This window comes from Anomalospiza imberbis, chromosome 3 (genome assembly GCF_031753505.1).
Source record: "Anomalospiza imberbis isolate Cuckoo-Finch-1a 21T00152 chromosome 3, ASM3175350v1, whole genome shotgun sequence".
NCBI lineage: Eukaryota > Metazoa > Chordata > Aves > Passeriformes > Viduidae > Anomalospiza > Anomalospiza imberbis.
The window spans coordinates 104387292-104401309 of NC_089683.1; the positions used below are offsets into that span (position 1 = coordinate 104387292).

At 40.0% G+C, this 14018-nt stretch overlaps 1 protein-coding gene and 1 long non-coding RNA gene across 5 annotated transcripts in view; one reads left to right on the forward strand and one right to left on the reverse strand.

The window, feature by feature from the left end:
• Window positions 1–14018, forward strand: part of EFEMP1 (EGF containing fibulin extracellular matrix protein 1) — a 45482-nt gene that overhangs the window by 21818 nt on the left and 9646 nt on the right. For all 3 annotated transcript variants that reach the window (XM_068186171.1, XM_068186172.1, XM_068186169.1), the window contains exon 5: window positions 11367–11489. In XM_068186171.1, coding sequence (XP_068042272.1) covers window positions 11367–11489 — 123 coding nt within the window. The remainder of the gene's footprint in view (window positions 1–11366; window positions 11490–14018) is intronic.
• LOC137471683 (uncharacterized) overlaps window positions 4538–14018 on the reverse strand; it is a 34670-nt gene continuing 25189 nt past the window's right edge. Inside the window, exons 2-3 of one of the 2 annotated variants that reach the window (XR_010997780.1) lie at window positions 9683–10146; window positions 4538–7209 (exon numbers count right to left, since the gene is read on the reverse strand). This is a non-coding gene — a long non-coding RNA (uncharacterized lncRNA). Of the gene's footprint in view, window positions 7210–8979; window positions 9174–9209; window positions 10147–14018 lie in introns of those variants that run through there. The other variant, XR_010997779.1, reaches the window with a different exon arrangement.

The window sequence follows — 14018 nt, forward strand, 5'->3', positions numbered from 1 at the left end:
CTGACATCTTTACATTTCCATTAAATCTTCCTGCTTCTTCTGAAAGAATTCTAACAGCTCTATTGTCATTTCAGCGGTTCTTTCCTCACTCTCATGGTGATAGATTTGGAAGCACTGAATCTATTCCACCAGATTTAGCAAGTTTAAACTTGTCACAAATAACCTTGTTATCTGATAGCAGTCCCCAAAGGAAAACCCCCTCCAAGCCTCCCTTTTCCCAGGTTTCTGAGCATCTTGTCTATATCCAAAGATGAAGCAGAAAAAGCAGGTGGGGTAGGCCTTGGTTACCCTCTGAATGGATTTACACACTTGCTTAATACCATGTAAATACTGACAAATAAAGCATGGATCTTGTCAGACTTAAGAACTTAGCAAATAAGGAGCATTACAAACAGCAAATAGAGCTGAAGTATCTACTGCCAAGTCAGTGAGAGATCCCACGTCCTGCCTGGCAATCACTCTAAATACATCCTTTCTCCCACTTCATGTGACCTTTCCAGGTCAGCAATGTTGTGTGTTAGTTTAATATTTTAAAACTGGAACTTTACTGGTATTTGGCCTACTTTTTGCTATTTATTTTCTAAACAAATGCTAGCCACTCCCTACTCAAACTAACCTTTTATGCTTCGCCAGGAGTCTGTGAAGATCACAAGGTATTTTTAAAAAAAAAAAGAGAAAAAAATCACATGCTCAGGCAAACAAAGCAGGTTGCTGCACTTCCCCCTCCTGCCAGCCCTGCAGCTGGATGTTCAGAATGCTTCAGGAGTTCTCCACTTACTCTAGGAAACACTGCTGAAATCTCATTTGCAGTGAAAAGTGCCAGGATTATGGTAGCACAGCATCTATTCTGAGGCAAACCCATGCAACTTTCCAGCCAAACACCAGGGAAAAAAAAAAAAGAAAGAAAGAAAGGAGCAAAGCTGTCCCAATTGCTACTTCTACTTGATTGCTTAAAGGCAGCTGGGAAGGCAGATCCTCAGCCTGAGAGCAGAGCACATCCCAATTTTAAGGCAAAGGAAATTTGGAAGAAAAAATAGCTCTCTCTTCCCAAGGAAACTTCTGGTTTTTAGAATGTTCGTTTTTATTTATTACTGACTCATTGAAAGAACAAAGTATCTTTGGTGTCTTTTTTATTCTTTTTTTTTGTTCCCAAACACAGAAAAAAAATTTGTGGCTAAACCCCAGAAAAATCTTAGAATGGGGCCAAAAATAATAATAATTTTCAGTTTTCAGAATTTTTGTCAGGTTTTTGAAAGAACAACAAATACTTCCCAAGCACTGCTGTAACTTACTAAATTCAGTGGACTGCACACCCTCATCTTATTTCAGTTACCCCTCTCATCCATCTCCCCTTTTCCACAGTCTCCCCTGGGCTCCTGTTTTGCTTTTCCCATGTTCCTTTTCCTTCCTTCATTAGTATCCATACTGCTATTTTCTTTGCTTTTTTTTTTTGCTTTTTTTTTTTAATTTTTCCTTCAAAGGATTGATTTCTTTCCCCCTGATGCCTCTGCCTCACTTTTGATCCTTCCTGGGTTCACCTCTTGTATCTCTTGCAAACAAAGAATTTTTAGAACTTCAAACTCAATTTTAAGCCCTCTTCATGTGAAGAATTACATGGAAAATTGAATTTTCCACTTAAGTTCTAAGGAGGAGGCAGTTAATAAAAATTCTTAGGGCAAAACAGACAAACAAAAATTTATAAGATCCAGTTCCTGATGGTTTTGTCAGATCAGAACTGTCTAACACTGCTTGTTTTTGGCATAGTCAAATTTATATTGCCACAGAAACCTTAACTTCTGCACACCCTTTCACTTCACTTGAACTGTGCAACCTGAACATTGTGTTTTTCTATCCCAGCTCTTCCAGTCCCCTCCCATCCCTAGAGTATATTTTGGACCAAATCAACTGATGTGTCTTTTTTAAAGTACTATTTCCATAGTTTGCTTTTATTCTTCCATCATTCAGAAGTTGTAGGAGGCGTGAAAGTGAGAATTTCTTTTAACCATTTCTATTTCACAGCCCAGTGCCTGCCAATAACACTTCAAATATATTTTAGATACGTTTCTTCAAAACAAGGCATCTGTGGCTACGTCCAGCCGCATGCTAAAAGTATCACATAACCACATAGGAAAAATTCAGAACTAAATCATGCCTTCAAAGGCATTTCTGAAGCTGGAGCAGCATCAGGAATCTGCTTATTTACGTGGGGAGCTGTGGAGATTGCAGCATGTTGGTACTGCCAACAGATAGGATGATTAGTGCTAAAAACAATATCATCATTTAGATAAGCCCTCTCCTTTGGAGAGTTGCTATTGAACTCAGCTTGAACTTAAATGTTCTCAGCTTGGAAACTGGAATTCCTAAAAAGGCTCATTCAGGCTGCAAAAGCTGAAGGGGAATGAGATGGTATTGATAAAATTGGGCTCATATCAAACATTCAGAGTCACTTGTCCTACATCTGAAGTTCCTTCTAAAGGTCCCTTGTTTCTTGTGTCAGCAGAGCTGCTCTGATCAGCGACACATCCACTACCAAAAAAGACCCAAAATCAGGTTCCTGTACTTCTGACTGGGACTAAACCAGTGGAAGACATGCCAGCATAATAGATAAGCAACATTTTTTGCAGGAGCTGTTTTCTGAGCTGTCTCAGAATGAACGTTGATTTTTGAAGTGTGCCCTGAACTCACTTTTTGGGTAGATATTTATATTTTCCTTTGCAGCGATCCAGCAGCTGCTAGTGTAAGTGCTGTGAAAATGCTTGCAAAGCTTTAATGAGCTTCAGCTTCCTAATTAAAAACCACAATGAGCTTTCAGGCCTTGATTTCCCCAATATTGCAGGTTGTAGCAGTGATATTTTGTTCAGTCAAGCCTAGCTAAAGGAAAATGCTTACGAGGTTTCCAAGGAGAGAAATAAACAAAATGGAAATGAAGAGGGAACTTGGAACTTTCAAGTGTATGTAATTAAGAAAAAAATACATCCTTCAGATAATTCTGGAAAGTATTAGGAGATATTCATAATTCAAAAGCAGTTGTTTGGTTTTCTTTCAAGCAAGGGGGCAGCTTTACATCAAACACTGACTAGCTTTTCCATTAACTTAAGTAAACAAAACAGTATGTTTCAAGTTAAGTGAACATCCTTTTTTATTTTTTACTTTTTTAATAACTGTGTGAATTAGAAATAAGAACAAGACATTTACTTTCAAATAGGAAATTAGTTTGCATGCTATTTCTTCATGTTAAAAATACTTTGGAACACTCACAAAAACAACGTTAAGCTGAATTTATGGAAATGTTCCATATCAGTTTTGAAGATGATATGCCAGATGTCGGGGAGAACTCTTTCATCTGCAATAATGGAATAGTTTAATCCACCCTTGTTGTTTTTGAGCACAGTCCAAGTGTATTGGTCATCATGGGTGGGTGATCCCCACTTGGGCAGGCATGAACCAAAAAGCACAAGTTGTTAGACCTCTAGCATAAAATCACAAGAAAGCAACAGCAGGAAATACTCCACTGAAAGTAAAAATAAGCTATTGCAAAATGTAAATCAAAAAGCTCACCATTATGACAACTCATGTCTTGAAGCACTCAGAGACTCTCAGATACATTGCTCTGAATTTGTGGATTGTAATGACTCCATTTATGGCTCCAGCAAAAATAAAGCAAATAATGCAAATTTTAAATGAATCTAGATCCATCAAAAGCATGGAATGCTTTTCTTTTATATGAGTGGGAAGATTAATAGTTAACAATGTGTTCTTCTAATGGGGGATTAAAGTGCTCTTCCCTTTGAGAAACTTTAAACGCAAGGACATGTTATTGTCCATGTTCTTATTTTAACAATACACACTGGAGTAACATTGGATAAGAAATTCTTTTGGGAGCAGTTTGTGGCCTTGTGGCCTCAGACTAATACCATATCAGCCATACCACTCTCACTTGCAGTGATCATTTTAATGTGTCACCAATGTTTTGTGTGTCACATTAATTTAATTCACTGTGGCTGTGGTTGGATAATGAAGTATCCATCTAATTACAAAAGATCTTGGAATTAGGAGCCATTTCCCGTGTGCAATGCACCTCCCAGAGTGCTTGGTGTGTGCTGGAGAGGGAAGGAGCATCTCACACAGAGGGAAGGAGCAGGAGAAAGGAAGAAAAGCATTTTCAAATGCATCAGTTCATAGCTTCATTCATTTTTTTTCTCCCTTCTCAGCTGCCTGCCTCTCACAAGCACGTGGGAGATGTTCTAGTGCTGAAAGCCATGCTTCACTCCTTTATTGAGCTGTTCTGGGTGATAAGTCAATTTGCTTTGGACATACCAGAGACAATAGATAATTGTGACAGAAAATTGCAGGGCAGGCTCACTTACAACAGCTTGTTAACTCTGGTCTGTTAATAGAAGGATGCTTTTCCTGTACCTTCCTATTCCTGGAATCACTGTGCTTGAGTAACTTGCCCAGATCCACAGAGGTTGCTCAGACGTTTGCAGTGCAAATACAAAAATCACACAACGAGTTGTGCATTCAGTTCTCTTTTTGCACATTCACCACATCAATGCTTTGCTTTGCTTCTCTTGTGCTCTGCCATGACATCCAGGAGCAGGAAGAGATAAATCCACAAGGAACTTGCTTTGCTGCACTCTCAAACGGGAGAGGGGAAACATTTCAGCACACCAAACGGAGCGCACTTTTTCAGGAAAATCTCATTAATTTAAACATTCTACCTCACCTATTTGCTTAAATGTAGGTCTTGGCTCTCACATCTCTTTTTCCTGTGCAAACAAGTATTTGTGCAGGTTACCTTCGCTCAGCTGTGAAAACTTGTTACCAGGGCAATCAGGCCAATATACTTCACATGAAAGGGCAAAGGAAAATTTAAAAGGGAGAAACCAGTAAAAAAGGGGGAGGTGTTGGGCTGCTGCAGAGCTGTGCAGAATTAGAGAGGGTCCCTTATGACACCACTGGCCAGTGACAACATTTGGAGTGAAGGTCTCTGCACTAGCAGGTTTTGCCATTCCAGGAATTGGAAATTTCTCAAGATATTTCATCTCCTGCTGCCTCCTGTCCTGATGTTATGTAACAGATCTTATGCTGGGCTCCACCACCACAAATCACAACCTCCCAACACCAATGAGTTAAAAGCTGTCTGGGCATCCAGCCCAGATGAATAACATCGCAAATGTTGAAGGAAGTAGCAAGGGAAATAGAAAAGCCTTTGACAGAAATTGTTGATAGCTTGCTAAGGCTGGGGAGGGAACCAGGGAATTTGGAGGTTGCTAATGTTGTTCCTATGTGTAAGAAAGGATCAGGGAGGATCCAGGAAACGACATAGCAGTGAGCCTGGCTTCAGTTGCAAGAACAATATAAGAAACATAAATAAGGAACAGAATACTTAATTTGTTCAAATAAAATAAGCCCATACTCATGGATGAACTATAGAGGTCTAATTTCTCCCAGTATGTTATCTTCAGGTGGTTCTTTCTGAAAGATGACAGTATAAAATATCTTACAGACAGAATAGAAGTTAATGAAGTGGGCAGAAAGAGAAAGTTTTGACAGAACCCAGAGGTTAAGTAAATTGTCAGTGATGCTGCAGCCCCGTGCAGATCACTGCGTGTCTGATATCAGACTGTCTGGTGCCATTGCTGACGTGGGAGCTGATGTTTGCTCTTCAGATTAATCCATTAGAAAAATAGACCAAGTCATTTTCTGGCCTCACTCACACTGAGAACTCAAAAAATTTAAACCCATTAAGTAAAATATTTATGGTTTACATTCAAAACAAATTAAGAACAGGTTCACTGCAATCCATGACAAATGCAACAATGACATTGGTGGGACCATCACGGATTTGGATTTCTATGAACCATTCAGGAGCTGCTCCACTGATGCTTCTCAGTGGGGACAGAAATAAGAATTTCAATCCCATAAAATATTTTAAGAGCTTTATTTTTTTATATAGTGGAATATGAATATTGCTCTGGACCAGGATAGAGAAAAGCAACCTGAAAACATTTTGTTTGGACAGAGGAGGATGTACACAGAGAGCAAGAGGATGCTGTAACATATTGCAATATTTTGAGAGTCAGCAAGCAGCAAGAAGCTGAACACTTCATTCACAGGAGCAAGACACACTTGAGTTAGTTAAGAAAACATTTCTCCAACTCTGAGCACAACATACAGGTATGCGCTGGAAAGGAGGAGGAAAGCTTCAAGTGGCCTAAATAAGATGAAGGTGGATGTGGATAGCATTTTTTTCTCTAAAAGTCCAAAGCCCTGGTGAAATGCATCTCCTGGTTTTATGGGCTGCTTCTAATGATACGAAGCAAATTGCAGAGATTAAGCTGTTGCATAAGTGAGCAAGCAGCATGAGTCAGGGGGTTTGGGAAAAGTGAGTCACAGTGGGAAGGGAACAGAGCCAGGGTTGGAGCTGAGAAAGAGAGACTAGCAAGAAAATTTTAAGGATCTAGATAAGAGCCTGAGAGAATGGAGTGCAGGAGAGAAGCAGAAAAACTATCTCTAAAAGAGGGAGCCATACACAAGGGTTAGGGAAAGCTATAGCTTAAAAGCAAGTCAGGCTGTTGTTGTACACAACTGGTGGTTGAAATACAGAGCAGGCTGCCAAAGTCAGCAGTGGAGGGACAGAATTGTGCAAATCACTTCAAGAGGCAGTGTGGGCACATTTTTGGAAAATGAGAGAATCACTGGGTATAGCCATTAGCGAGGCTTGTGGAATTAAAACTATGAGATGTGAATTGATTTATATTTTGAAGGAATAGAGGAGCGAGCTCTGCTGCCCTCCATGGTTCTCACACCATGCCTCTAGCACCCTGCAAACCTCAGACACCTGCCTGCGCAGCTCAGAGCATTCTCTTAACTCACAGAGAGTTACGGATGGCAAAGTCTTCCAAAAGGAACTTTCTAGAAAAGCCCTGGAAATTGCTGCAAAAGGCAGTATTTACCTCAGGGTGAGTCACTGGGGTCTGAAGGCCCTGTTTGTCACAGCACAGTTGAGGACTTATATTCACATTTCTGGAGGAGCAGTGGAGCTCACACGTCACTTGAAACATGGTGTCCTTAACTGTTGTGTTTCTGCCCCACTTCTCCTTAGACTGACCTTGACTTTATTTTAAGGATTTTCTACAGCAGCTTGATAAAGGCCCACACCACCCAACCCATTCTGGGCACAACAAGGTTTGACCAAGCACAAACCTGCAGGAAAAACAGAGTGAGATTAAAGACTCTGTTATGATGCTTTATGGATCTGAATTCAAAGTGTTCAGAGAACCTGAATGCTGTGCTTCGCAAATCCTTCAAACTGTCACGTCCTTTCAGTGCAGTATTCTGGACGTAACATTTACAAGCAACAGACAGAAATTAAAGTACTCAATCTGAACCCATTTTGCAAATAGTTTTTCTAACCAAAGTACAAATAAATCCCTTAATAAGTTTGATTTTGAGTGGCCTAATGAAAGACTACACAATTCCCTCAGTTCAGTTATTACAGGGATCAAGACACTGAAGGTAACCCAGCTCCATTTTTAAGTAAGATTGATCTACAAAAGGATTGTTAAAGACACCCAGACTATTTCAAAGGAATTTTTCCACCTACACAGGATGTAACTGTCCAGAGGAAAACTGTCTGGGAATAAAAATTTGAGAATGTCATCAATCAGACTCAGAGATACAATGATTTTAAGAACTAACCCATATTTCACAGGTTGCATGCATCAATAATCAAACACCACTCAGGTTTTTTAAGTAACTAATACAAACTTACAGCCTGTGTTTATGTGTAGTGAACAGCACAACCTTTAGAAATGCTAGCTGAGATTAGAAAACAGAAAGGAAAAAAAAGAGCAGATCATCTTCATTACCAGTTACTGGTGTAATTTATATGGCTTACCTAGACAAACAAATGCTTGTACAATGTCTAGAAATGAAATTTAAACAAAGTTGATGAGGAATGATTTGGAAATGTTTTCAGGTGTTTTCTTATCAGGCAAGATATTTGCTTAACAGAAGCCTCAGCTATGGAATGAGCTGCTGAAACAGTTCTGGAGATGAACTTTATCATGATGACACTAAATTTGGAAAAGAGGATGTAGAGGAAAGATGCTCAAGAATGAGCTTGTAAAAGCCCCATATTTTCTTTCTAGATCTGTTTCTTATACTGCACTCATCACTGTGGTATCTTGAGTGCTTTCCAGTAGTGCATTAAGCAACATGACAAACATCTGTCACATGTTTGTTCTCTCACCCTCTCCCCAGAGAGACAAGTGTGTGCAGTGGAGAGCCTTGTTTTAATTTTTTTTTAATTATTATAAATACACATGCACGTAACACATTATTAAACATTTGTGCTGGAGAGGAAAGGTCAGATAAATTTCTCTTGCTCTCAGGATTAGAGCTGGTGAGCTCTGTGATGTTCCTGTATCACACCCTTGCCCCAGATTGCAGTGTCTTCTCAGAGACCAAATCATGGCCATGGGTGTCCGCACCAAAAGTTTGGTTTCCCAATGCCTCCTTTACTGTTCCCACTTCAGCCCAGGGATTCTGTCAAGAAACATCAATTTGAATGAGGTGGTACAATTTAGGGAAGAATATATGCTTTGTATAATTCCCAATCTTATTCCCATATTTGATACAGACTTAAGAGCAGGATTTGATGGAACCTCAAAATCACTGTCAGGTCAGAGGCACTGTGAGAGTCATGGTAAATCTAGAAATTTCATGGATTGGAAAAGCCTGATTTCAACAATGGAATGAAGATGTGGGAGTGAATGATTTCCCTACAGGGGGGACATAACTGGGAAAACAATCTGGAAACTTGAATTTGGTCAGACCCTGAGGAAATGCAGATAGACAACCTACCCACTCAAGAGCCACAAACACATTGTGGGAATCCCAAATTAATCCCCAGTGTGTGATGGTGCCATTTCCCATGGGCAGAGAAGTAGGTGTGCACTGGTAAATATAACTCTGCCTCTACCACCTCAGAGAGAAATGGAGCCGCTCTGCCACATGCCAAGGAAACTCCAGTGTTGGTGTTGCTTCCTTCTAATGACTCCCACACCTCTATTTCTCCAGTAACTCTCTGGACAGTTAGGAAACAGACTATTTCTGTAATGGACAGTGATCTGGGTCACACTGAGTGCCAAGAGCTGGAGCCTCCTCTCTGGCCACGCTCACAGGCAGAGCTGCAGCATCACTGCTAAATTCACCAGTGCTCCTTCCCATTCTCCACAAGGGCTGGGCTGCTCTGGGATTGCACCAGCCCAATCCACATTTGGCACTGCTTTCAGCACGGGAATTCTCGCTCACTTCCTCACCCCTGTATCAGTAACAACAGTAGGACATATCTGTAACTACTGCAATACTGGAGATGCCAGCACTGAAACTTTTCCAGGTGCCTGCTGTTCTCCTCCTGCTCTATTTCCCTCAAACACAACCTTTAGGACATCAGCCTTGCTCTACCAGCATGGATTTCCCTGCACAGGTGGGAGCAGACCCACTCCAAGCATGGCAACCTTATCACCCTTCCCTAGGAAAGGCAGGAGGCAGCTTCACTTCCCACACCTTTTACAAACCCAGATCTTGGCCAGAACATCAAAACCCTCCAAGGGTTTCCAGATGGGGAAGCAGCAAGCTGGCAATAATTGTTTTTCTGTCCAGTGGAACTTACCATCAAGAACAGCCAAAAACCATGAGTACATAAGTAAATCTATGAATCATTTTAGCTAGAGTGGCTTATTATTCAATGCATTTTAACTAATCCATCTTAAAAGGCAAATTCATGTTTACTCATATATGAAGCTCCTAAAGATCAAATAAATTTTCTTTGTTCCAGCACAGTCTGCAACAAAATGGATTGGAATTGTACAATAATTTTATTTCCAGCTTTTGTAGGAACCGGGACTACAAAGCTCATGAAGTCTCTGCAAAGACTTGCCTTGAGCTGCCTGATGTAGGGGTGGCAGGAGGTAGCCAGTTGTAGTCCCCAAAAGTCTTCTTCACACCTGGGAATGTGCTTTTCAGTGTCAGGACACAACAGTGACCTCAGCAAATCCTGCACCAGTACAGCAGCTTCAGGACTGACACTCTGCAGAAATGCAAAGAGCAGCCTAACATAAGAGGCCTTTAGCTTCTCTGTTGAATAAAGGGAAGATGTATGTAAAATATTTGGACATTTGGGGAGAGGGTAAACGTTGAGAACTAATTCAAACTGTTGATGGTTTATTTTTTATTGAATCTTGTGGTTGAAATTGTTTTCATTTGTTATGAGAAAGAATCCATCATTTTTTCCAAAGCACCACCCAGAATCTGCCACTGGTGATGTTCTGACATCCCCAGTGCCTATACAAATAGAGAGGTCAGCTGAGATTTGTAAACTAGAGATCATAAGTTTTAAGGAATTTGTTTATTCAGCCTAGAGTCTCCAAATTGTGTATGATGCCAAAATTAAAAAGTCATCTCACTGTACTGTGTCATGTTACAATAAAAAGCTCTCCAACGTTTTGGATGTTGAGATGAGAAAGCAAATTGTAATTCATTTGTCAGCACATGCAGTTTAATTATAATTAAGTACCTCCAGCAGTCATAATGAGCAGGCAAAATGAAAATGCTGTTTTTATACTTGTATAAACCTGCATTGAGTACAAACTAAAAGCTGCCTGAATTACTCTGAAAAGTATCGGGCTAGAACTTGCAGTTTTAGCTGTACTGTGCAATACAAACATACATAAACTGTTTCCAGAGATTTGAACAGATTGACTGAATTAGGAGAATTTTCATGGGAATGACAAGAGGCAGATCTCTTCCTGATGAGGCCACCACCTACCAAGTTCCAAGTCCCTGTCCAAAGCATGGAGCACAGGAACCATGCAAGAGATCAGCAGAGTCCTTTTAGTACCAGCAAAACAACATATTTCTAACTCCTCTCCCTCTTGAGAAAGAGCTGAACTACATTTGCTGAAATTTTCTGGAGTAATTCAGCATGAAACATCCAACCAGCGTGGGAAAAAAACCAAAGCAAAACAAAACAGGCAAATGATTCAAATATGATGAAGCTGCAAGAAGTTCACAGAAAATTCTAGACTGACAAGTACAAAATATTAATGGTATTTGACAAACAAATGTTTAAAATTACCATATCTGAAAATATCTGCAAAGGCAGTGTATGCGAATTAAAACATTACCAGATTTCTGATAGCTGCAAGTGTTGAGATGACGTCTTGGGAGTGTTTCTGAACTTTTCTGCCTGCACTTTATAGCCTGCACAGCTTGAAGATGTGTAAAGCATTTCCACAGGCTAAATACTTTAAGTAAATGTAATGACTAATATTGCACTTGTTTTCTTTTTTATAAAGATATAGATGAATGTGCAACTGGAACCCACAGTTGTAGGGCTGACCAAGTGTGTGTCAATTTAAGAGGGTCCTTCAGCTGCCAGTGCCTTCCAGGCTACCAGAAACGAGGGGAGCAGTGTGTTGGTAAGTGTTGCTTTCCATCCAGTGGTTTTCTTTCATTATCTACCGTTGCAAACTTCATATTGGTCATAAAGCATATGAGTATGTGTGATGTGATACAGCTGTTTCACTTTGGAATGCAATGGAATAGTCACTTTACCACAGTAATTAATCACTAAAACATGGGACGAGGAGCTATTTTAAGGATAATCAACACTTGGAGTTCACAAGCTGAGTTCTGCTAGTAGTTCCCATTGTGTGATTGTGTTGGGGCATTGCCCAGTGTCCCAGAGATTGCCACGAGTCCCGGATGGCAGCAAAGCACACCTTTCCCCTGAGAGTCAGCTCCAGGTCCGTGGGACACAGCACTCCCTCCCCGAGGCCCCAGCCCTGCTCCAGGACTCAGCTTCCTGAACACGAATGAAAGAGATGGAAACTCTGAATGCAGGTACAGGAGAGCTGCAGCCTCTAAAGCCCACCAGGCTTTATTCTCCGTGCCAAGATAAGCTATTGACACCCTTGGAAGCCATGCAAGCGTAACATGGAATTAAATCCAAGTGCAGGGCAAACACCACTTCTCTCCTGTCCCATCCTCAGGTGGGGACATCGTGCCAAAGTGCCATCCCCCTGTTCCTTCAGCCTGCATTTGACACCTCTTTAATCGCCATTTCAATGGATAAATTGCTTCTAGAGGTACTCCAGCCATAAGCCTTGGGTTTGTCAGATAATAAAAACAACTATGAAGGAAGAGAGTCACATCTAGACTTCAGGTGGTGATATTCAAGACAGCCTCTTCTAAGACACTGCACTGGTTTTATGCAGCTTAGGAGAAAAGTGTTCGGGGTTGGGGGTTTTTCCTCTTTCAGGGATCCTGCATTTCAAAGTGTATAAGAATTTCAAAATTTTTATTCTTTTTTTTTTTTTTCTTAATTTTTATTCTTAATCTCATCTCTTCTTGCTAAGGCCACTGGTAATAAACTGAGAAGATTTTAGTACATACCTAGAATAACTTCAATTTCTGGACGTGGCTCTTTCTTCAGGATTCCAATCTAAGGGCTGTAGAAATAATAAGAATAAAATTCTTATCTCTTTCCTAAGAGACATAGATCAGGCCTCGAACTGTCAAATTGGTGTAAACACAGGTGTATCTGATTTTTCTCAGTTCTCTGTGCAGGAGTAGGATGACTAATTTGGAATGTAGGTAGATGAATAGTTTTGGAAGGTCATGCATTTATTTTTTAATATCTGGGGTTTATTTGGATTTTTTATATAGCAGGTAAATTATATTACTGCCATGCAACAGCACTTCTGATATCAAGACTCATGGTCCTAAATGAAAGTCTCAGTGGAAACAGGACAGAAGTGAGAAGAAATTAGAGTGATAGACCCTTATATCTAAATGTGAACACATTTATGCATCTAAATCTATCCATGAAGAGGTCTGGAAAGTGAAATTTCCCTTCTCCTATTTAGGTCAAAACCAAGACTAGCACCTGTGTTACATATTACACACTGACCTAAATTACAAGTACATCCCAACAGTTAGTACTGTCAGCATTTCAGAATAAAGCCTGTCTTTAGGGATTTTATAACAGCTTAGCCAGAAAATGTTCTTGGGGCCAGATCTTGATAGAGGTTCTCCATATGGGAGGAAATGTTTCTCAAATTTGAAAGAAATTTTTCCAGACTATTTTGGCTTGAAGGTAGAAGGAGAAATAGAGACACATTTTTAACAATTGGTTGATTTTAATCTAAATTCACTAACAATTTCTTTTTTTTCTAATTTTTTTGAAATTTGCTTGTTCACATATTGCCAAAAAAAAAAAAAAAAAAACTCAAATGAGTATTTTCTGAAATGCATGACTGCAGGGAGAATGAATTGTTTTCCAGCATCACTTCAAACAGATTTGGCCCAATTGATCAGACGAATCTCAGCCCTTAGATCTGCCCAGAGCTGATGTGCCTAATCCCACAAGGAAAATTCCCACTGAATAAGAGCCAGATCCTGAAAGCATTTATGTGTATAAATGTACCAAAGCATTGCTCATATGTATAATCCTATTTTTTTAAAGTTACTTATGAGAGCTTAGTCCTGTAAAAGTCAAGGATGGAAATCTACTGTGCCTCCTTAATTTATTCCATTTCCACTTCCAAATTTCTCTCTGCAACAAGAGTTGCAGTGACAATTGCTACTGTATGGATAGCCAGGAATTTTCCAGCATAAGCCTTTTCATTCAGAATCATCCAAAACACTCCACTAAGTTCAGCCCTAAATTTGACAAAGAAAGGGTTAACTTCTAAAGATTATTTTTTCACTTGATATTAAAACAAACACTTTCCTCATTATTAAAAAAAAAAAAAAAAAACTCTTGCCCTCTTTTTAAACACATCTATGGTGGAAACAGCTGGAGGTAGGAAACGCAAGATCTGGCATGGATGTGGGAAGTGCCTTTCTTTGTTCCAGTGAATGCTGCTCTGATTGGTGTGAGTGTTGATCCTTTGAAATGTCCCATTGTGTACAAGCCCAGAGGACAGCGTTGGATTTCTTCACCG